Raw genomic sequence first — 20,878 nt, forward strand, 5'->3', positions numbered from 1 at the left:
ACCCATCCATATGGTAAAATACCACTCAGTAATAAAAAGAACCAGACTGTTGGTGACACAACAACATGGAGGGCTCGGAACTGCGTTTTGTGGGGTGAAAGAAACTCAAAAGGCTGCATATTGTATGATGCTATATATGTGACATTCTGGAAGAAGCAAATGGTAAGGACAGAAGGTGAGGAAAAGAAATGACCACGAGGCCAAGAGCCAAACACCCAGGGTTCTAGTCTACTGTGGGAACTTCAGCAGGTTGCCGCGTCTATTTTCCACCCTGTAAAGTGAGAGGGTCCCAGGGGACAAACTGGGAAAGTACCAAGTATTTGAAATCTGAGGAGGTTCATATTATGTTTCTCTTCTAACTCCATGAATTCCTTAAACCTTGATTTGAAACCTTATCTGAAAAAAAATACTAATTCTACCTTTCTCTCAGATTTGTGAGGATTCAGTGACATTAACGTAGAAGTTCCTAGCACATAGTAAATGCCCAACAGAGGTTCAGTATAGCCCATTCCACTACTGTTGATGATCTCACCTCCTCCAAGACACTGCTGAGGAATGCCCTCCTTCTCCTCAGCGTCGTCAGTTTTCCCCTCTCTACTGGATCCATCCCATCAGAACGTTATTTTCTCATCTTAAAAATACATCTCACTTAAGTCCTCCTTCAGCTTTTGAACCCACCACACTGATCTGACATTTCCCAGGCAATAGTGAGCTTCCAGCTGCCCAGCCCAAAGGTCTGTTCTTCATCCTCATCTTGCCTGGTCTACATTTGACACAGCAGCTCACTCCTTCCTCCTGGAAACGCTTTCTTCCCCTGGTTCCAGACACTACACTCGCCCAGTTTTGCTGCCACCTCAGCAGCTGCTGTCTCGATCTACTTGTTGGTTCATCCTCATCGGAGTCATTTAGGGGCTGACTCCGTTGTCATATGTTTTCTCTTCTGCCTCTTCACTTGCTCACTTGGTGCTTTATCCAGTATGATAGCTTTTCCTAGAAGCACTCTCAAATGGATTATTTCCAGCCCAGACTTTCCCCTGAATCCCACATCTGCATGTCGTCCAATTCCTTATGGAACATCTTGACTGGCATATTGAATAGGCATCTCAGTGTGTCCCAAATTGAACCCATATTCTTCCTTTGGCTTTCTCTACCTCAGTTGCTGACAGTTCCATTCTTCCTGGCATCATCCTTGATTCTTCTCTTACTCTCACATTTCATGTGCAACCCATCCGGGAAACCTGTTGGTGCTGCATTCAGAGTTTGGTCACTTCTCACCATCTCACTTGGGTGACTGCAAGAGGTCCTAACTGATCTCCCTAATTTTACCCCTCCTATCTACAACTTGCTGATAACCCAGCAGTGAGAGGGATTTTTAAAAAATGTATTGGTTTAGTTGTGGCCAGTGTTCTCAGTGGTTAGCGCACGCACTGAGAGGTCACAGATTTGATTCTCAGTCAAGGCCACGTACTTGTTTTGCAGGTTTGATCCCTGGCCCTGGTTGAGGCGCATGCGGGAGGCAACCAGACAATGTCTCACATTTATATTCCTCTCCCTCCTCCCTTCCATTCTCTCTAAAAAGCAATGGAGTGTTCATGCTGTTTCATCTGTGAGCACTTGTTGTGTTGCCTGGCACTCAGTAGTCAGAGTCCACGACCAACACTGTTTTCAGCTGCCCCTACCCAAATCAGAGACACTTCAGGGTCTAAAGGCCTGATATTGAACTCAGACCTTCGAGTGAGTCCCAGTGGAGGAAACGTAGAGAAAACAAGAGCAAAGCCCAGCCAGCGTAGCTCAGTGGTTGAGCATCAACCTATGAACCAGAAGGTCACGGATCGATTCCCGGTCAGGGTTGCAGCTGGAACCCCAGTAGGGGGCATGCAGGAGGCAGCCAAATCAATGATTGTCTGTCATCATTGATGTTTCTATCTCTCCCACTCCCTTCCTCTCTGAAATAAATAAAAATATTTAAAAATAATAATAAAATAAATAAAAAGCAATGGAGCCTTAGCCAGTTTGGTTCAGTCAAAGGGTCCTGGGTTTGATTCCAGGTCAAGGGTATGTACCTCATTCAGGCTCCTCTCCCGCCTGGGCCCTGGTGCAAGAGGCAACCAATCTATGTGTTTCTTTCACATCGATATTTCTCTGTGTCTTTCTCTCTCTCTCTCTTCTACTCTCCCTAAAAATCAATGGAAAAATAACCTCAGGTGAGGATTAAAAAATAATAAAAAGCAATGAAAAAAATATCCTTGGGTGAGGATTAACAACAACAAAAGACTTGGTTTATATCAATCCCCTCCAATGGACTCTAATCTCACCCAGAGGATAAGTGAAATGATTACAATGGCGGAGAAAGGATACATGATTGGAATCCTTGCAGACCCTAACTTCCTCTGCTACTTGCTTCCTTGCTCAGTGTGCTCCAACCACTGTTGTCCTGACTGTACTTAAGACATGCCAGGAATACTCCCGCCTTAGGGCCTCTGCACTTCCTGTGCCTGGATATTGCCCTAGATATCCTCCTGGCTTGCTGTCACCTCCATGTCTTTATTTAAATGTCATTTCCTCAAGGAAACCTTCTTTAACCACCTTATGTAAAGTTGTAACCCCTCTCCCCCCAAAGTCCAGTTACCTCCCCACTCCCAAACCCCTTTCCTTATTTTTATTTTTCTACACAGCAACTATTACCACTGACAAATTCTATATTTTTATTTATTTGTTTATTTTTGTTCCCCCCTGGTATGAGGCAATTGTGTTGGCTCTTTTATTCACAGCTGTATTCCTAGTACCTAGGGATGCTGGCACAGTGAGATCCGTATTTCTCAACATTGTTTTTATTGTTGCTCCCCACTCCGGGAGTCTTTTAGACACTTCTCCTAATTACTCTCCCCCATAACATTTTTAACACCACAGATATATTGTACATTAGTTTCTGTATTGTATTTATATATGTTTTAAATACATATACAATTTTTAAGAGTCAGGTGTGTTTTTTCCTACAAGAACCAATTTTCACCCCTTTAGGGGATACTTGCTGCTGTTAAGAATGCATAACAACCCTGGCTGGTGTGGCTCAGTGATTAGAGCATTGGCCAGCACACCAAAGGATCAGGGGTTCAAATCCCAATCAAGGGCACGTACCTGGGCTGCATGTTAGATCCCGGCCTGGTTGGAGTGTGTGTGGGAGGCAACTGATCTATATGTCTCTCCCACATTGATGTTTCTCTCCCTCTCTCTCCCCTCCTTCCCTCCCTTTTATTCTCTCTAAAAAATAAAATAAAATAAAAAAGTGATGAAAAAAAAATCCTTGGGTGAGGATTTTTTAAAAAAGCATGGAGTAGCTGTTGGACACTCATATGTGGGATGGGTCATTTTGCTTGGAGTTGGATGCAGGAATGGAGTCTGAGGTGGTTAGCAGGTCTCAGTTTCTTGATGGGAGCCACTGGTTCAGACTGGAGGAAGTTAGTGTCCCACTGGAGAGGAGGGAAGGAAGAAGAGGAGCCAATAGTCTAGTTAGCGAAGGGGGTCAGAGGAGAAGTAGAGGGGATTGGCAGTGTTAAGTGTGACGGGAAGTTCTGGTTAAGAAACAGAATTTGTCCACTGAGTCAGGCAGTCACTGATAGCCCTCCTGTAAGCTGTTTCTGGGGGCTGGTGGTAACAGCTGGATTGAACAACTTTTCAGAAAGAATCTGGGGCAATGGAGGTAAAATAAAGGAGTTGTCAGAGGAGGTGATAGAACCCAGAAGGGTTTTTTGTTTGTTTGTTTTCTTTTGTTTTTAGCAGTTGAAAGACAACTGGAATGGAATTTCAAATCTCTTTATTTAAATAAAAACTTTAATCCAACATACTTGGGTGATTGTCAACATGTTCTATGGAAACTGACTGCTGTTTAATAACAGGTTTAAAGTTTGGGATTTGGGAAAATAATTTATCTCAAATCTGAACATGACCAAGCTCTTTTGTCAGCAGGGCCGGAAGGGATTTGCTCCTCACCTTGTTTCCATTAGTTTGTCCAAAGCTCAAACTGTTTACAGAGAGACTTTCCTTTTTAATGCACAACAGTATAACAATGAAATGGATATTAATACAGAAATTTCACCTACAATCCTACCAACATAAAAGTAAGATTTGCCTTTATTTTTGTTCCTTTCATATCTTTGTCCATCTTAATATTTATATCCTATTTACTATAATCAAAATGCAGTTTTGGGGTCACATTCTGTTATTTTTACTAAGAATATAAGCATTTTCCACATTATAAATATTGTCTTCAAAACTATCATTAAGTAACTATATGAACCTTCCATCAAACTGGTATTAGACAAACTGTTGTCTTCTACAGTTTCAGAATTATAGCTAATGCTTCCATGACACCTTCAAGCACATACCTTTTTATTTTTTATTGTAGGGGTGGATGATGAATGGGGATAACCTTTATAGATGAATTCCCAGGAAAGGAATTACTTGGGTCAGAGTGCTTTCTAAAATTATATGTATATATTAACTTAAAGAACATTTATTATATTTTGTAACATATATATTAAGCTCCATTGTTTCAACCTTGGTTCATAGCTCAGTTTGTCCTCTGTGAAATCTGGAAAGCAAAGATTTCTGATAAGATATCTCGTCAGAAACAGAGAGCTAGAAGAAACTAATCATTAGCTTCACTCTCCTAATAGCAAGGGTGCCCAAGTCACAGGCGGGAGAGGGAAAAGGAAATTCACATTGTATAGGTCGCTCAGCATGCAGAGAAAGGCTGTCATGCTCTCATCACTCTAGTGTGCTATTATGAAACTGAACTAAGTCATAAGTTAATGACTTGGAGTGAAAACCCGGTTCCCAGGATGCTCCCTATAGTTTACCCTTCACAGTCCTTTACTGGGGGCTGTATTCTTTGAGCTGGGTCCCCTGCCTCTGCACCTCTCTTGGTCAGAGAGTGACTCCTCAAGCCTCTGACCTATGGTCCCCCAATTCTGAAAAGCCTTTTCCAGTCTTCATTTTCTGTCCCTTGTCAAATATTCCAAACTTCCCCCACTCTTAAGTACATATCCCATCCCCATCTCCATTTCCCTTAGTCTTATATGTCTGGCTTATGCAAAGCTTAAAAATCTCTAGTGAACTGAACTCTTCCATTTCACAGAACAAACACAGGCTATCAGGGGAATTGCCTCAACTTTCCAGTCCCCACTGCCATCCACTCACACCTTCTCTTTGGTCCATGTCCAACCTTTCCTCTACTCTTAGTGAATTTTTTTTCCTCCTGTCCAAGGTGTGGCCTTCTACCTGTACTCTCAGACCCACCCTTTTCCACCTTCACAGGGTGCTTTCTAGACTTATTACCTACCTCTCCTATCTATCTTCAGCCTTTTCCTCTAGCACCCTATCCCCTCAGCATAGAATCATGCTCAAGGCTCAAGTTCCCCCACTGTAAACACACACCCACACACACACACGCACACACACAGACACCAAGCCTGGCTTTAGGGTTCATCTAGCTACCACCTGACCTCTGTGGGTGATTGCAAAGTGAAGCCAGGGATGTGGACCACTGATCTAACGATTAGGTCTCATGAACCCTTTCACCATCTGGCCAGATGTAAAATGCAGGTAGTGCCATCTCAGAATGAAGACAATCTCTGATAAGGATGTCAGCAATAAAGCAGCAGCTTCTTCCTAGATTAAAGCCATAATGTAGCTTCTGCGGCCATTTTCCTTCTCAACTTGCCCTTCTTCACATAAAAGGCGTGTAAAAATGAAGTCGCATTTGGCCCCTTAGTGCTCTGCTATTCATTTTCTTGAAAGGGGATAAGAAAGAATATTTCTTTCTTCTTACAGAAATGTTCTTGATGTGACTTTCCCCTCAGTCCACCTGCAGCCAGTCATTATGAAAATCCAGTGAAAGCCATTCTTTGCCACCCGCTCAATGCATTCATCTCCTTTACTATCACCTTAATCTCACACCCAGGTACGGAGCCAGGCTTCTGATGACTGCACGGTCAGGGAGAATGAAACCCATGACCCCAGCACTTAAAAGGGGGAGACCTGGTGGCATTTAAAATACAATTTTCTGAGTACCTCCCCTGAATTCCTCTCAGCTGAAAGGCATGTACCTGACTCAAGCCTCTTTGGAGGCAGCCCCATCAGTGAGTCTTAATCACCAATGGTGGCTTAGGGATGGCAGCTGCTTTGGCACATAGGTACCTCTGATAACAGAACCCATTTAACTGCTCCTAATCCACAGGGTATGATTATGTCAGGGAAATAACTCCCAATAATGGCTTTGCCATAGTTAGAACTGCTGGGCAGGAGCAAAATCTGAATCCTGCATGAATTAGTCTGCAGACACAGTTCACTGTTAGGTCTATCACACCAGCAATAAAGGTGTGTCATACCACAACCAGTCTGGGTGTTCAGCTGCATGACTAGATGAAAGGCAAGTTTGTCATTGTTTAATGTAAATTAGTTTTGTTTTTAAATATGTTCCTTCAACTTTATAAATTCCTGATATATGTGAGAGTAATAATGAGTTTTTGGTGTGTGTTTTTTATTTTTTATTTTATTTTTATTTTTTAATTATTATTTAATTTCTTTATTAATTAAGGTGTTACATGTGTGTCCTTATTCCCCCATTGCCCCCGCTTCATCCCCCCCACTCATGCCCTCACCCCCCTGTTGTCTATGCCCATTGGTTAGGCTCATATGCATGCATACAAGTCCTTTGGTTGATCTCTCCCCCTTACCCCCACCTTCCCCTACCTTCCCCCTGAGGTTTGATGGTCTGATTGATGTTTCTCTGTCTCTGGATCTGTTTTTGTTCATCAGTTTCTGTTGTTCATTATATTCCATAAATGAGTAAGATCAAGTGATATTTATCTTTCTCTGACTGGCTTATTTCACTGAGCATAATGCTCTCCAGTTCCATCCATGCTGTTGCAAATGGTAAGAACTCCTTCTTTTTTACTGCAGCATAGTATTCCATTGTATAGATTTTTTTTTTTAATGAGATTTTAATTTATGCTCTAATTTTCCACTAGCTCTTAATGAATGTTTTTGGAAATTTTGAAAGTGAATACAATGATATGTGTCTGCCTTTCTCTTTGTTCCTGACTGTGTTTTGAAACTGCTTCTATCACCCCAGGAAAAACTATACCAGTGGTCGGCAAACTGTGACTCATGAGCCACATGCGGCTCGCAAGCCATGGTTTGCCGCTCTGTTGACTAATGAGTTTGCTGACCACTGGACTACACCATTTGGGATTGCTATGATGAAATAATTGTTGTAGTCAAAGAACTAGTTTGAAGATCATACCATGAAGATTTGGGTCGACAGTGATTCTAAGTCAGCTCACCACATAGGCAGTCAGATACCTCTGCCATCAACATTAACATTCAACAATATGCTTACAAAACCCAAAGATTAGCAATAAGTGTGTGACCTGTTCAACCTAGATTATTAAACAGGCTTGGCTTGGCTATTTTACCTCACAAAGAAAGTTCAAAGATGGAGCTTAGACATCAGGGCCACGGAAATATGAATAGAAGAGACAATGAATGAACCCGGGTCTGAAGGCCAAGGGCCATCACAAGGCTATATGAGAACTAGTGCTTGTGAAGTCGCAGCATCAGCTTTTAAATGGATGGTGAAATCGAAGACTATTCTTACATTTTCTTCATCTCTGTGTCCCTTTTGCACATTGTAAGGAGGCCAATGTGATAGAAGACTAGCACAGTCTATCCTATGCATCTGAATTTCAATCCCAGGTCTGCTCCTACTATAGCTCTGTGACTGGGAAATTTTTGTGATCTCTCTGAGTTTCCAGTGTCTGCATTTGTTTAAGAGGAGTAGTATCACAATACCTCCATGGAAGGGCTAGAGATGATATATGCAAGATGCTTGGCACCTGTGAGGTACCCAATAAATGGGCAGCTGAAATAAGGTGTTTTTTTTTTGGCGGGAGGGGGGGGTTGTCTGAAACCAAGAGGTCCCTTGTTCAATTCCTGATTAGAGCACATGCCCAGGTTGTGGGCTTGATCCCCAGTAGGGGTCATTCAGGAGGCAGCCAATCGATGTTTCTTTCTCATTGATGTTTCCATCTCTCTATCCCTCTCTTTTCCTCTCTGTCTAAAAATCAATAAAAATGACCCAAGATGGTGACCAGCAAGAAAGTAGGGAGGGAGAGTGTGTGAGAGAGTGAGGAAGCGATAGAGGAGTGTGTGGACGTGTATGGTGTGTGTGAGTGAGAGCTAGGGACAGTTAGATCCTGCAGGTCTTCCAAGGGGCTGCCAATCCAGGCAGTCTTAGACAGCGAAACCCCGCTGCCACCGCAAACACTCCAGGGAGGACACTGCCGGCACAGGGACTGCACCATCTTGAAGAACAGAACTGGTTGAGACTAGGATCCTAGCCTCGCCACTACCCAATCTGCTCTCAGTCGCAAACCGGGACCCTACAGTCACTCGGGTAATAGACCTGCAACCACAGTTGCAGACCCACGGACACCAAGACTCCAGGTACCCCGGCCACAGATTTCTGTGAGTCACAGAGCCAATCCCCCTCCCTGCCAGCCCCACAGCAGTGGCATAGGAACTGCCAGACCCTCTCCGCTCAAACAGGCCTCCTGCCCACACACAGCAGCGGCGCCTCTACCTGAATTTGAGCCTGGGTGTGCGGACATGGGAAGTTTGTTTCCTGCAGCCAGACCCCGCCCCCACGCAGGGATGCTGTGCTGAATCTGAGCCTGGGTACATGGACACAGGGAGTTTGTTTCCCACAGTGCACACCTGCAGGACCAGACCCCATGCCCACACAGGACGGCAGAGCCACCTGACCTTGATTCAGGGCAAGCACACACAGAAGAGCGTTTTCTGCAGGGCAGGAGTGGACCTCCTGCTGACACAGTGTGACTGTGCAACCCAGTCCCCCAAGCAGACTGGGGATCCTGATTCCCGGCGCGCGAGGCAGCATTGAGCACCAGTGACTTGACTCTGTTTCTCATTGCTCGTTCCTGGGATCCCTGATTCCCAGTGCATTCATACTAAGAGCCAGTGACTCCAATTCTTGGCGCATGAGCACACAGGGACCCTGATTCTCCGCACAAGGCCGCCCCAAGCAACAGAGACTCTGATACTCAATTCTCGGCATGGGCACAGGGCGAGATGAATCCTGACACGTGCTAGGGGACTCTGATTTTCAGCACACGCCAGCGGGGTCTCTGTTTCAGTGTGGCGCAGGTGGGGTCCCTGATTCTAGGTGCGCATACGAGGCCACACAAAGCACCTGTGACTCTGATCCTGGGAGAGCGTGGCTCCCACCCACCCACGGCAGCCACACGTCTTGGTGTCGGAGCGCTTCAGTGACCCTCAGGGGGTGTGAAGGTCCCACTGCACATGGCCCAGGCCCCTGCAACTCAACATTTGAACCTTCTGGTGATAATAAGAATGGGGAGGCAATGAAACAATCCCCAGAGGAAAAAAAAGAGGAATCGCCAAGAAAGGAAATAAGTGAAAAGGAAGCATGCAACATGACAGAAAAAGAATTCAGAGTAATGGTTGTACAGTTCATACACCAGATGGACAAGAAAATCAACAACCTATGCAAAAACCAGGAAGAAATCAAAAGTGATATAACTACAATCAAAAATACCATGGAAGATTTCAACAGTAGACTAGAAGAAGCAGAGGACAGAATTAGCCTAGGGGAGGCAGGTGCTTTCTGCTGTTGCTACCTCCATGTTTCCAGTTTTTTAATACCTAATAAATAAGTCCTCTTTATTGAACTAACTGATTTGCTTTCTATTTCTTAATTGAATTATATCCAATACTTTTGTCCAATAAATAAATGGCGCTACTGGAAAGAAAAAAAAATAAAAATCAATAAAAACATAGTTTTAAAAATGCATTAAAAATAGAGACTATCAAAAGTGCAAATGATATTAAGGGTGTGAAAGAAACAATGATCACAGGCAATTGAAAAATGTGTTGATTTGGAAAGATAAAAAGCAGTTAGCTGATGAGAGCATTTCAAAGGTAATGATACGTGAAAAAGCTAAGATGCTGTATACTGACCTCCTGAAAGAGACCCCTGAACTGAGTGCTGAAAATGGTTCATTTAAGGGTGGTTTGATAAATTTAAAGAAAACAAGTGTTTGTTTATAGTACTCTAGAGGCCCAGCACGCACGAAATCGTGCATGAGTAGCCTGCGGCCACGCGCCACCATGCAAGCCGTGGGCCCTTCGTTGCCACACGAGCCACAGGACCCAGAGCAGAGCCTGACCTGCTGGTGCCGCGGGACCCAGATCCCTGGCCGCCAGTGCTGCCGCGGAACCCAGAGCCCTGGCCACCAGTGCTGCCAGCGCCACCGCAGGACCCATCAATGCACCTCCTGGTGAGTCCGGTCATTGGGCGTTATGGCGTTATGGCCACAGGCCTTTTACATATATAGATTAGATACTAGTATGTACTGTATATAAGAAAGCTTAAAATGGAATCATTTGGGGGTCTGGAACAAATTAATTCAATTTACATGATTTATAATAGGAAATATGATTTAGTTTTTTAACAAATCACTTCTCAAACAGCCTTCTGGAATTAATTAAGTTCAAGAACCCAGGTTCCACTGAATTTACTAAGTACCTCTTTGTGACATGAGCTGTGCTAGGTCCTGTTTGAGGGAGCACCAGCATGAATACTGCACAGCCTCTGCCTTCTTGGGGCTCAGGATCACCGTGCAGAGAAATACACATTCTCAAATACTTATAAAACAAAGTGATTTGAAATAGTAGAGTGAACATCAAGGTCTGGAAAGGACAGAGGAGGAAAAAGTTATTTGGTTGAGAGAAATTGTAGGGTTTTCCTTTACACTAGTGCTTCTTAAACATTACTCTCTTCTATTCCACTAATCACTTTTTTTCCAATGGAAGGAAAACAAAATCTCCATTTGCTGGACTGTTTTTTTGTATGTTTTTTAAAATATATTTTTAAAAATATATTTTTCAGAGAGGAAGGGAGAGGGAAAGAGAGATAGAAACATCAATGATGAGAGAGAATCATCGATTAGCTGCCTTCTGCACACCCCACACTGGGGATTGAGCCTGCAACCTGGGCATGCACCCCCCCGATGGGGAATTGAACTGTGACCTCCTGGGTCCTAGGTAGACTCTCAACCACTGAGCCATGCCGACAGGCTTCTGGACTGTTTTGATGGGTGAGTGAGACTACATTAGTGCCTGAAGGTAAAAGTCAGGAGGGCCCATGCAGGCTAGGTGAAATGATGCAAGTCGCTTCCTTTCCCCATTCATCCCACCAGGTAGTCTTACCAGGTGAACTCCATAGGCTCCCGTTTCCACCCCCACCAGCCTGCTTCCACACAGGCCACACACTAAGGAAGGGAGGAGAGACAGGTACATCAAAGACCTTTGCAGCTCTGCGTGGTTTGGCAAGGTAATGGGGAGGGTGCAGGTTGTGAAGATGGTGACCAGGAGATCATCTGGGCCAGGCAGGTGGGTTAGCAGGAGACCATGGCGACAGAATGGCAGAGGTGACAGAGATCCAGAATCCCAACTCTTCTGCCCCAAATATGTTTGAGAAGCCACTTGCTTGCTCATAGAAGTAGTCTCAACATTCCCTCTGCAGTCTGGAACATATGCTTATTTGGTAAAGAAACTCTGCTTAAAATATGAAAATCTAAGCCTCTGTTAAGCTTTCTACAAAATTTCAGTCATTAAATTAAAATGCTTTGTATGACTTAAGTAGCAAGCTGTGATACATGATTGGTTAAATTTTATTTTTCACATTTCAAAAAAAAAAAAAAGATTCCATATGTTTTACCAGCTCATTGAACTTTCTTGGCAATGAACAGATTGGCGTATCTAGGAATGATTGATACCATGTGATTCTTGGGTATCATATTTTGATGATGCTCTGCAGTGTTTCAAACCACCAAAGCAGAAACCTACCCATACACACAGAACACAAAACTGGCAGTTTTTGTCTTGATGGCATATTTAGAGTTTAAAATCATCATTAAAAGTTTACAGGTGGCATATCAGGAAAAATTAAGCCTACCACTTGTGTTGCCTTGAAAGAAAAACAGTTCTTCATTATAATGAATGAAATTGCATGTTAGGCATGAGTGCTGGTGACCTCTAGAAAATGAACCACTGACCCTTAAATGGATGAGAACTGGCCAGAGTAAATGAGGCAGAAGTTTTTCCAGCATAGCTGTGCATGCTGGCAGGAAAGATTCTTGTTATAATTAAAAGAGATAGAGTAGTCAATAGGACCATTTAATAAGAACAAAAATGACAACATTGCCTAACTATTTTTCTGGCCTAGTCTTCATCCTCATGTTATACCATATATCTCGGTTTTAAAAGTTACACATACATTGCACATAAAAATAACACACATAACCTTGTAGAGAAACAAGCAAAAATTCATTTAGAATATGGACACTGTCAATGCCCAATTTATTGAGAGCGAATCTCCATCTAGATTTGCACTCTCCAGTGTGACAGCTATTAGTCACATTGAAATGGCTAGTGAACACTTGAACTATGGCTGGTCTGAGTTGAGATGTGTTGTAAGTACAACATGCACACCACACTTCCAAGACTTATCACCAAACAAAAGTAAAAATAGCCCACTACTTTTTTAACAGTTAAATTGACAGTATTCTGGACATTTTGGGTTACAGAAAATATGTCATTAAAATTTATTTCACTTGTTCCTTTTACTGCTTTTTCTAATATGGCTACTAGAACATTTGAAATTACATATGTGGCTTGCATTTATGGCTTGCATTACATTTCTGTTGGCCATTGCTGATCTAAATGAAAAGTTCGGTAAACAAGGTAGCATTTAGCAATCCAACAAAACTGAAATATGCGTGCATATTAACTGGTGATAACATGATCACGAAGAAACTTGGCCGTAAAGTTACTGATACTTTGATGAGTTACCTTTTCCACTCTGCCTACATTGGAAAGTTTCTGCAAATCCAGATGTTTGCTTAATAACTTTCAAAAGGGAAAAGGAGAAAGGGGAAAATTCTGGGAAATGAGGTGTACTCTAATTTTAAGTTGAACTCGAAGGAACAAAAGAATCATCCAACTCTTAACTTTTTGGGGGCCCTGGATTTTGAAGCTATTATTAAGAAGACATGGTTGGGCTCTGATTCTTTTATGTGAACAGGGCTATATTTTCCTATCAGGAAGAACATCAGAGAGCTTTCTCCCTTCAAGGGGATGTTAATGGAACACCCTAGACAGGGCACTAGCATTTTGAATGGGAAGCTGTGGACCAAGAAGCTCTGTTGCACTGAGAGTATAAACTGGGTGTGTCCTGAGGCACATTGATTAGGAAGATTTTAACACTCAAAGGGGGTGTTTATTTAAATGAGCATTATGCCTTTTAGGGAGTCTATTGGATCTATTTATTCTACAGTTTTCCCAACTTTCTCTCATGTTCCATTGAAAAGGATACTTTTCTGCTTAGACAGAAAAAGTTATACTGTAAATACACTTCCCTGGGCCTCAGAAATGAATGGAGTGTTAACGTGTCTGGGATAGTATATATGGGAAGGGTTGTCACCATAGAACAGACAAGCAAATATAAAATTTTCTTCACTAGGCTGGGGGAAAATAAGGGATTAATGCAACTCTGTGAGATAGGGGAGGGTATTGTTTAAGCCCACCAGCTCTGAGTCCTCACAGAAAGCAAAGGGAGGGATGCCTGATTGGACCAACTTCATCTGAGATAAGACCAGCATAGAACACAGCCATAACAGCCTGCCATTGAACCACAGATAAATGTGGCTGAGTGAGGGTTAAATGGGACAAAATGTGCATAGTGCTTAGTGTCTAGTAAGCATTCAGGAAACATTGTTTTTGAAACATTTCTCTGTAGAAAATGCAGACTCCAGGAACCTCACTGTATGTTCCCTGCTTTTGTCTAAAGTTGTCTGTGAGAAGCTTTACTCCTGCTTTAAGCTGCCAGCGACTCATGGTTAATCACCTCGCTCATTTTCTTTCCTTTTTTAATTTTGTAATATGTTGCAAATCATGTGGCATTCTGCTTTGTTCTCCGCCCTCCCCCCTTCCCCCATGAAAGCTAAGCAACTCTAACAGCCCCATTACCTTAATAAGCTGAAGCCATTCAGTAAAAAGAGTTGGTATCCACTTCATAAAATCTAGTGTATAATCATTTCTTGAAAAGCTGAAGACTAATCCTTGGAGAATTGCTGGCACCCTATGAAAATTCTTATCACTTATGAACTCACTATGTGAGATGAAGGTTGGTAGCCAATGACTGCTAAAAAGATATAAGCAGTGTTGCAGAAATATAAATAGACCAGCTCTGAAATTTAATTAGATACTGCATATGTTAATAATAAATTCAATTAATTTAGCCTTCTAACTATGCTGGTGAAAAAAAATACCCAGACAAAATAATAATTCACTTTCAATGCCTCATTGGCAACCTCTTTTCCTGAGGAGTGATTTATGCACTAATTTACTGGTTGTGTCTTCATAAGATTGTTCCAAACCAGTCCTTTTGAAATAATAATTTATACATGCGTGTTGTGAAAGATATATCAAATGATTTCTTATTAATTTTCATTTAATGAGTTGCCTATTCGACATGGTAACTTTTAAGAAGTTATCTTCTTAAGATAAACAGGTTATAAATATTGAGGATAACACTTCCATTTCACAAAAATCGTGACAGAAGATCTGTCTCATATTCTCTACGTGATTTGAAAGTCAATCACGTGAAAATTTTCTATACTGTACTAAACAGGCAACTATTTCTCTCCCAGTTAGCACAGCTGATTGCTTTAAATTTCTATAGCCAAGTGATTCCAAGTCGGTTTAAAAAAGTATTCATGAGCAGGAGAGGACGTTGCAAGGATAAAGGGGAGTGGACAGGAAACAAAGTCATGAGTGGGATAGAAAGCAGCGAGGCTTGGTTAAGGAGCCCACAGCACTGCCTGACACTTCTTTAAAGAACAAAATTAAAATCATTTCTAAGTCCCTCCCTTTTTAACAAGACCCCATAATTTCTTATGTAAATATTAATATTCAATAAAAAATTTCTTTTCAAAAAGTTTAACTCCATAGCCACTCATTAACTATACGTTGTCATAATAAAAATAGCAAGGATGAAATAATAAAATTAACACAAAATAAAAGCTAGGGAGAAGAGATTGCTCAGAAGAGTCTTAGGTATTTCAAGTGGGTCATACCTGTATAAAAAGTCCTGAAATAGACAGGACAAGGCTCTTAAAAATAATTTCCTGCAATCCTTGGAGGAGCGTGCCTAAGATATTAAAAAAACAAAATGCAGTTGCTACTTACATGAGAACCGAAAGGGCCGTGCTCCTAGTCCGCACTGCCTCATGCCTTCTCCATGAAAGAGCCCGTACTGCATCTCCCCCATGAACTTGTCCAGCTCCTGCCCCGAGGCGTTAACTAGCAGAGCCCCTGTTTTGCAGAGGAAGGTGGCTTTGATCCACAATGGTGTCCCCAAGGCTGTCACAACTCCAAGGGCACACACGAAGCTTAATACCCCTGCCATGCAAAAAATGACTTTCTTCTGTTGGCTTGGCATAATGAGAAGTGGCTTTTGTGAGGGTGAAGTTCAAAAATAAGACCTTTTGAGTGATGAGAAGCTACTTGACTGTCCCTTTGACTGCATTGATTATAGAAGCTGAACAGATGGAACGAAGCTGAAGAGGAGCTTTGTCGCCGGGGGCTGCGGTCAGGTGAAATGTCTGCAGAATGCCATAGAAGGCTTCTTCAGCACACGTACTTGTCTTTTCTCCCTTTTTGCTTCTACTTCTCTCTAATTTGAAATCTTTGAACTAAGAATCTGTAAAATAAAACTCTTTCAAACTGCCTTGAGTATCTCCTCCTGTGTCCCTTGGTAACAAAGGTCTAAGATAACAGATGGGAGTCCTCCGAGTAACTTGATAAATGCCTCCCTTTCTTCAGCCTTTTGTCTGATTGGGTGAGCTGAAACTTTCAGAAACAGGCTTAGTTCCTATGGTAAATTTTCAGCAACTTGAGAAGTTCGTGTATTGATGTGTTTTTATTTTTGTGAGTTTGGTTTTGTATGGGTTTTTTTTTTTTTTTTTTTTGATGGGACAGAAGAGAATTTTTGCAGAGGTGGAAAGGACATGTGTCTATTTATTGGTTGGTGTTAACTGATTTTGAAAAAAATATCATTGTCGCAGGAAAAATTATAGGCTTGAATTGGGTCCTGCATGGATTTGAAGTACCCTACACCAACCACCAGGGCTTGCCCTCCAAGCTTTTTTTTTCTCCCAGATCTAAGATTTAGAACCAATGTGTCAGTGGAGAATTTGATTCAAGTTTTTCCTGGCAAACGAAAATACGGAGATGTAGTTACAAATATCTAGGTTTCTAACTGCTTTCCTTTCAAATATTTGGCTGCTTCAGGACAATAGTAAGGGGATATTATTATGAGTCTGAGAAGTACCAGAATCTGTAAAGAAGATAAGGGTATGGTCATAAGAAGAAGACTGTGGTCAGATGGGAGGTTCTAAGAATTTGCCACAGAAAAACAAGGGTCCCAGGAGAGGTAATTGCCGTGGTCGGCAAACTGCGGCTCGCAAGCCACATGCGGCTCTTTGGCCCCTTGAATGTGGCTCTTCCACAAAATACCACGGCCTGGGCAAGTCTATTTTGAAGAAGTGGCGTTAGAAGAAGTTTAAGTTTAAAAAATTTGGCTCTCAAAAGAAATTTCAATTGTTGTACTGTTGATATTTGGCTCTGTTGACTAATGAGTTTGCCGACCACTCTGTTAGGGAGTAAAAAGACAAAGTCATAAGCGAGATTAAGTAGCAAGTGAGTTTGATTAAATTGTCAAGATCTGAAGACTAAAATTCAGAATTCAGTGATAGCTTTTAAATCCTGAATTTCCAATGAGATTCCTGTTCTTGGGCACAGATATGCGGGGTGGAGGGGGGGGCGGTGTTTACTGAATATCTGTTGTATGCCACATTATTGTGCTAGGCTCTGACCTACAAAGAATTCTTAACTTTTAGGACAAAAGTTCTTAACTTTTGGTAAAAACTTCATATGTCTGGCACCTTACTAACTATTTTACCTAAATTATCTAATTTAATTTTCATAGTTACCATATAATCGGTAATGAAGATGATGATGGTGGTGGTAGTCAAGATGATGATATCTCATTTTAAAGATAAGGAAACTGAGGGTCAGAGAGATAAAGCAACTTGCCCAAGAGAGTAGAGGAGCTAAATTCAAATTCAGGTCTAATTCTGAAGTGTATGTGCTATTCTAAGCAGCCCATGACCTTGAGGAGATGCAAGCTCTTCAGTTGGGGTTGGGTTGAACTGGGAGTTAACAAGGACAGAGTAGCCCACTGTTAGTTATACATCTTGGGTACTTGAAGAACAGAAATGTTTGCAAATAAAATTTCCCCAATTGGTCAAAAGCACATGTTTATGCTAGCTCCTGTTCTCTTGATCCATTGTGAAGCACGACAGCTTAGAAGAAGTCAATACATGAAGGTTTATTTCACACATTGGCAGCATAGATGGGTCTCTAGGTTGTGTGTGCTTGGAGGGGAACTTTAAGATATAGTCTTGGACTTTGGGGCACAGCTATCCTCTCTTGCTACAAGCTGTCTTGTTAAAGATATACAACTAAGTGTAGAACTGATTCAAGAATGCCAAGGTCCCTTCAGAGGAGGAGGGGACAACACAAACCATGGCCTCAAAAGAATGGGTCATACACAAGATTTAAAAGGGGAACTCAAAATTAGGGTTAGGATATAAGTAAGTCTTTATTGCATGTAACTTGACACAGAATAAACAACTCATCACAGGTTATTTGGCCTCCCAATTAATTATCCACTGGATTTAGACTAATTATCATCATTGTACACTGAAAACAAGGGAGCACCAGCAGTTATCTGGAGGTGTGTGTGCCACATTCAATCCAGAAATCTTAGTTTAAAATATCCAAGGAGAGTTCTAATTAAATCAACATATTCTGTAATGGGAAGAGACAACATTTCCAAGCCTGGAAGCAGAAATTACCTACAACTTAATCAATAATATTAACACCTTTACAAAAATGAGAGTGGTAAGGGAGATGTGGGGTAGTTAGCACAGGACAGTGGTTTAATGAATCAAAACCTTGCCAAATGTCTCTAGGCTGTGCAGGAAGAGAAGCCCTGCCTGTGACTGCAGAGCAATTACATCACACCCATTAAGTTTGCATCAGTTTAGAGTGAGAAAAAGAAACACAGCATAGTGAGTTAATCTTTTACCGTGAAATCGTGTCCTTCCTAATATTTTCTGTTAAGACTTTTTTCTTTCATAAAATAATGGTAATTTAATTTTTAATTAAATTACTTGCCTTGCTTGGCAAGTTAAAAAAATGGCAAACCTGTATCTGTTCCCAACTTAAAAATACAAAACAAAACCACATTGGTCTATAACATACAAAAGCATGGATCCCTGTGAGAAAAGGATGAGGCCTGAAGACCTCTCAGTTTAACCTGGCTGTTCATTGGAATCACTTGCGATTTTAAACTATTGCTGTCTGGGTCCTAGTCCCTGAGACTTAGATTTGTTTGATTTCAGAGTATGGCCTCAGGTGATTGCAGTGTGCAGCCAGGGCTGAGAACCAGAGTACTTCCCCTCCTCACAGGCTGCCTTGTGATTCTTAACTGGGCTTGGCAGCAATCTCGATGCTGGGATGCAAGGAGACATGAATGTCTAGTCACTAGAGGAGAATATTCTCATTGCTAATTAATAAATTTACACTATCCTTTGTAGCTCAAACTTTCCTGAATTTTGTTCAGCACCAAGAGCATGATTTTGTTGAAATATCCTGAGAGGGGTAGGTTCCAGCATATTCAAAATTCAAGACCAGGCCCTGGATCAGAGATTTACCCTCAGTCATCATATGAGTGTCACCGGTAGTGTCTCCTGATTGTGAGGCAGCCCCCTTGGGTCCTACGCCCACCTCATCTCCTCTCTGTGCAGCTTCTTTTCAAAATACCACACCACCCACCCACAAGCTGCAGAGTAGTGTGTGTGATCCACCCCCTGGGAGTGATATAATAGAGCCTGGCAGTCATTGTGCCTGACAGCCTTCCCGTGAAACTTCATCTTAAATGTATTGAATGACAGTGATGACACCATTTTCCTTGCAGTTGCTCTGAGAATTTGAGTCATTAATGTCAGCAAGTTTTCACCAAGCATGCTACAGAAATCTTCTCACAATCTTAATAGCAATACATTTGGTGACATAAGAAAATGGAACTAGGCCTTTCCATCCTCCCCCATGACCCTTTCAGGTTCTGGATGATGACATATTCCTTTAGTGTGCCTAGGAAGAACACAGGAAAAGAATATAATTGAGGACTGTGTCTTTATACCTCTTCTCACACTAAGATGGCTTCATTGGATACCTTCCCAAAAAAGGCTCAACTACAAAGGCATGGAAATTCTCACCTGAGTTGCTCTCTCTGTGTAAGAGACAGCATGGTGTGGTGTGGAGAGAGCACTGGGAGAAAGATGTGATCCAGGGTCTGGGTCCAAGACCATCACTAAATTAAGAATTCCTTCATTTTGGGGGGCATTTATTTTTCTCATTTAAGAAAAGAATGGTTCTGGCTGCATAGGTGATTTTTCAAATTATTTTTAACCAGAGAAACCATTTTCTCCATTGAACTCTTGGGTGGATTAAGAGATAAAAATTGAGCTTCTATGCTGGAAGAAATGGGATCACGGAGCTCTGCCACCCTCACTTCCAACCCTAAAGTCAGCTCTGAGAAGCGCTGTGATGAGCATAGGCCAGATGATCCTTTAGTTCTCCTGTAACTAAAAATTTCTTTGCAAGTTATAAAATTAAAATTTGTCCTTTTGCTGGATTATTTCTCTTCCTTTCTTCTTTGCTATACTAACTTGTTAGCTATTATAGGATACTAGAGGCCCAGCATGTAAAATCGCATGGCCCCGCCCCCCCGCATGTGTCTGCCCACCCACCCACCACCCTGCTGAGCTCTTGCTCTTCCCACCCGCCGGCACTCGCAGCCCCACCCACCTGCGCGTGCCTCGTCATGCTCTCCTTGCTGCACCTGCCTCACTGCACCTGCCTGCTGGCCACCAGCCTTGCTGCAATAGGAGCCTGTGGGCCACAGGGAAGGGACCGAGAGATGCTCCATGCACCTTCTGGTGACCTGTCGTTTGGTCGTTCTGGCGTTACAGCGTTACAGCCACTGGCCTTTTATAATATAGACTAGTGGCCCAGGGCACGAAATTTGTGCATGGAGAGGGGGTTCCCTCAGCCAAGCCTGCACCCTCTCCAATAGGGGACCCCTTGGGGGACATCCCTCTCACAATCTGGGACTGCTGGCTCCTAACCGCTCACCTGCCTGCCTGCCTGATTGCCCCTAACTGCCTCTGCCTGCCTGCCTGATTGCCCCTAACTGCCTCTGCCTGCCTGCCTGATTGCCCCAACCCCTCTGCCTGCCTGCCTGATCGCCCCTAACTGCCCTCCCCTGCTGGCCTGATCTCGTCCCTAACTGCCCTCCCTTTGCCGGCCTGGTTGTCCCCAACTGCCATCCCCTGCCAGCCAATTTGGTTCTGATTGGTCGGTTTCTATGCCAGTCAACGTCAAAAGCTCTGCCTCCTAGGCAGCCATTGGCTCCTCACAGTTGACCCAGATTTGGTTCTTTGTTTTTTGGGGGGGGGAGGGTGGGCTGTTTATTAAGTGGTTATTACAGGGGTCAGACCACATAAGTGGTGTCAGACCCGGGAATGTGACCTGTCAATGTTGATCACAAAGCCCCCAAGGCTGGTCCTAGTGAGCCCCAAGG

The 20,878-nt window shown here is 42.6% G+C and overlaps 1 protein-coding gene across 3 annotated transcripts in view; it reads right to left on the reverse strand.

Annotated features, from left to right (window-relative positions):
- Positions 1–15,607, reverse strand: part of CLRN1 (clarin 1) — a gene marked incomplete at both ends in the record, with an annotated part of 31,347 nt that extends 15,740 nt beyond the window's left edge. For 2 of the 3 annotated variants that reach the window (XM_080655555.1, XM_080655554.1), the window contains one exon: positions 15,355–15,607. In XM_080655555.1, coding sequence (XP_080511681.1) covers positions 15,355–15,607 — 253 coding nt within the window. Of the gene's footprint in view, positions 1–15,350 lie in introns of all 3 variants that reach the window. The other variant, XM_080655553.1, reaches the window with a different exon arrangement.
- Between the last annotated feature and the right edge of the window lie 5,271 nt (positions 15,608–20,878).

This window comes from Plecotus auritus (genome assembly GCF_963455305.1).
Source record: "Plecotus auritus genome assembly, chromosome: 2".
NCBI classification, from domain to species: Eukaryota; Metazoa; Chordata; class Mammalia; order Chiroptera; family Vespertilionidae; genus Plecotus; species Plecotus auritus.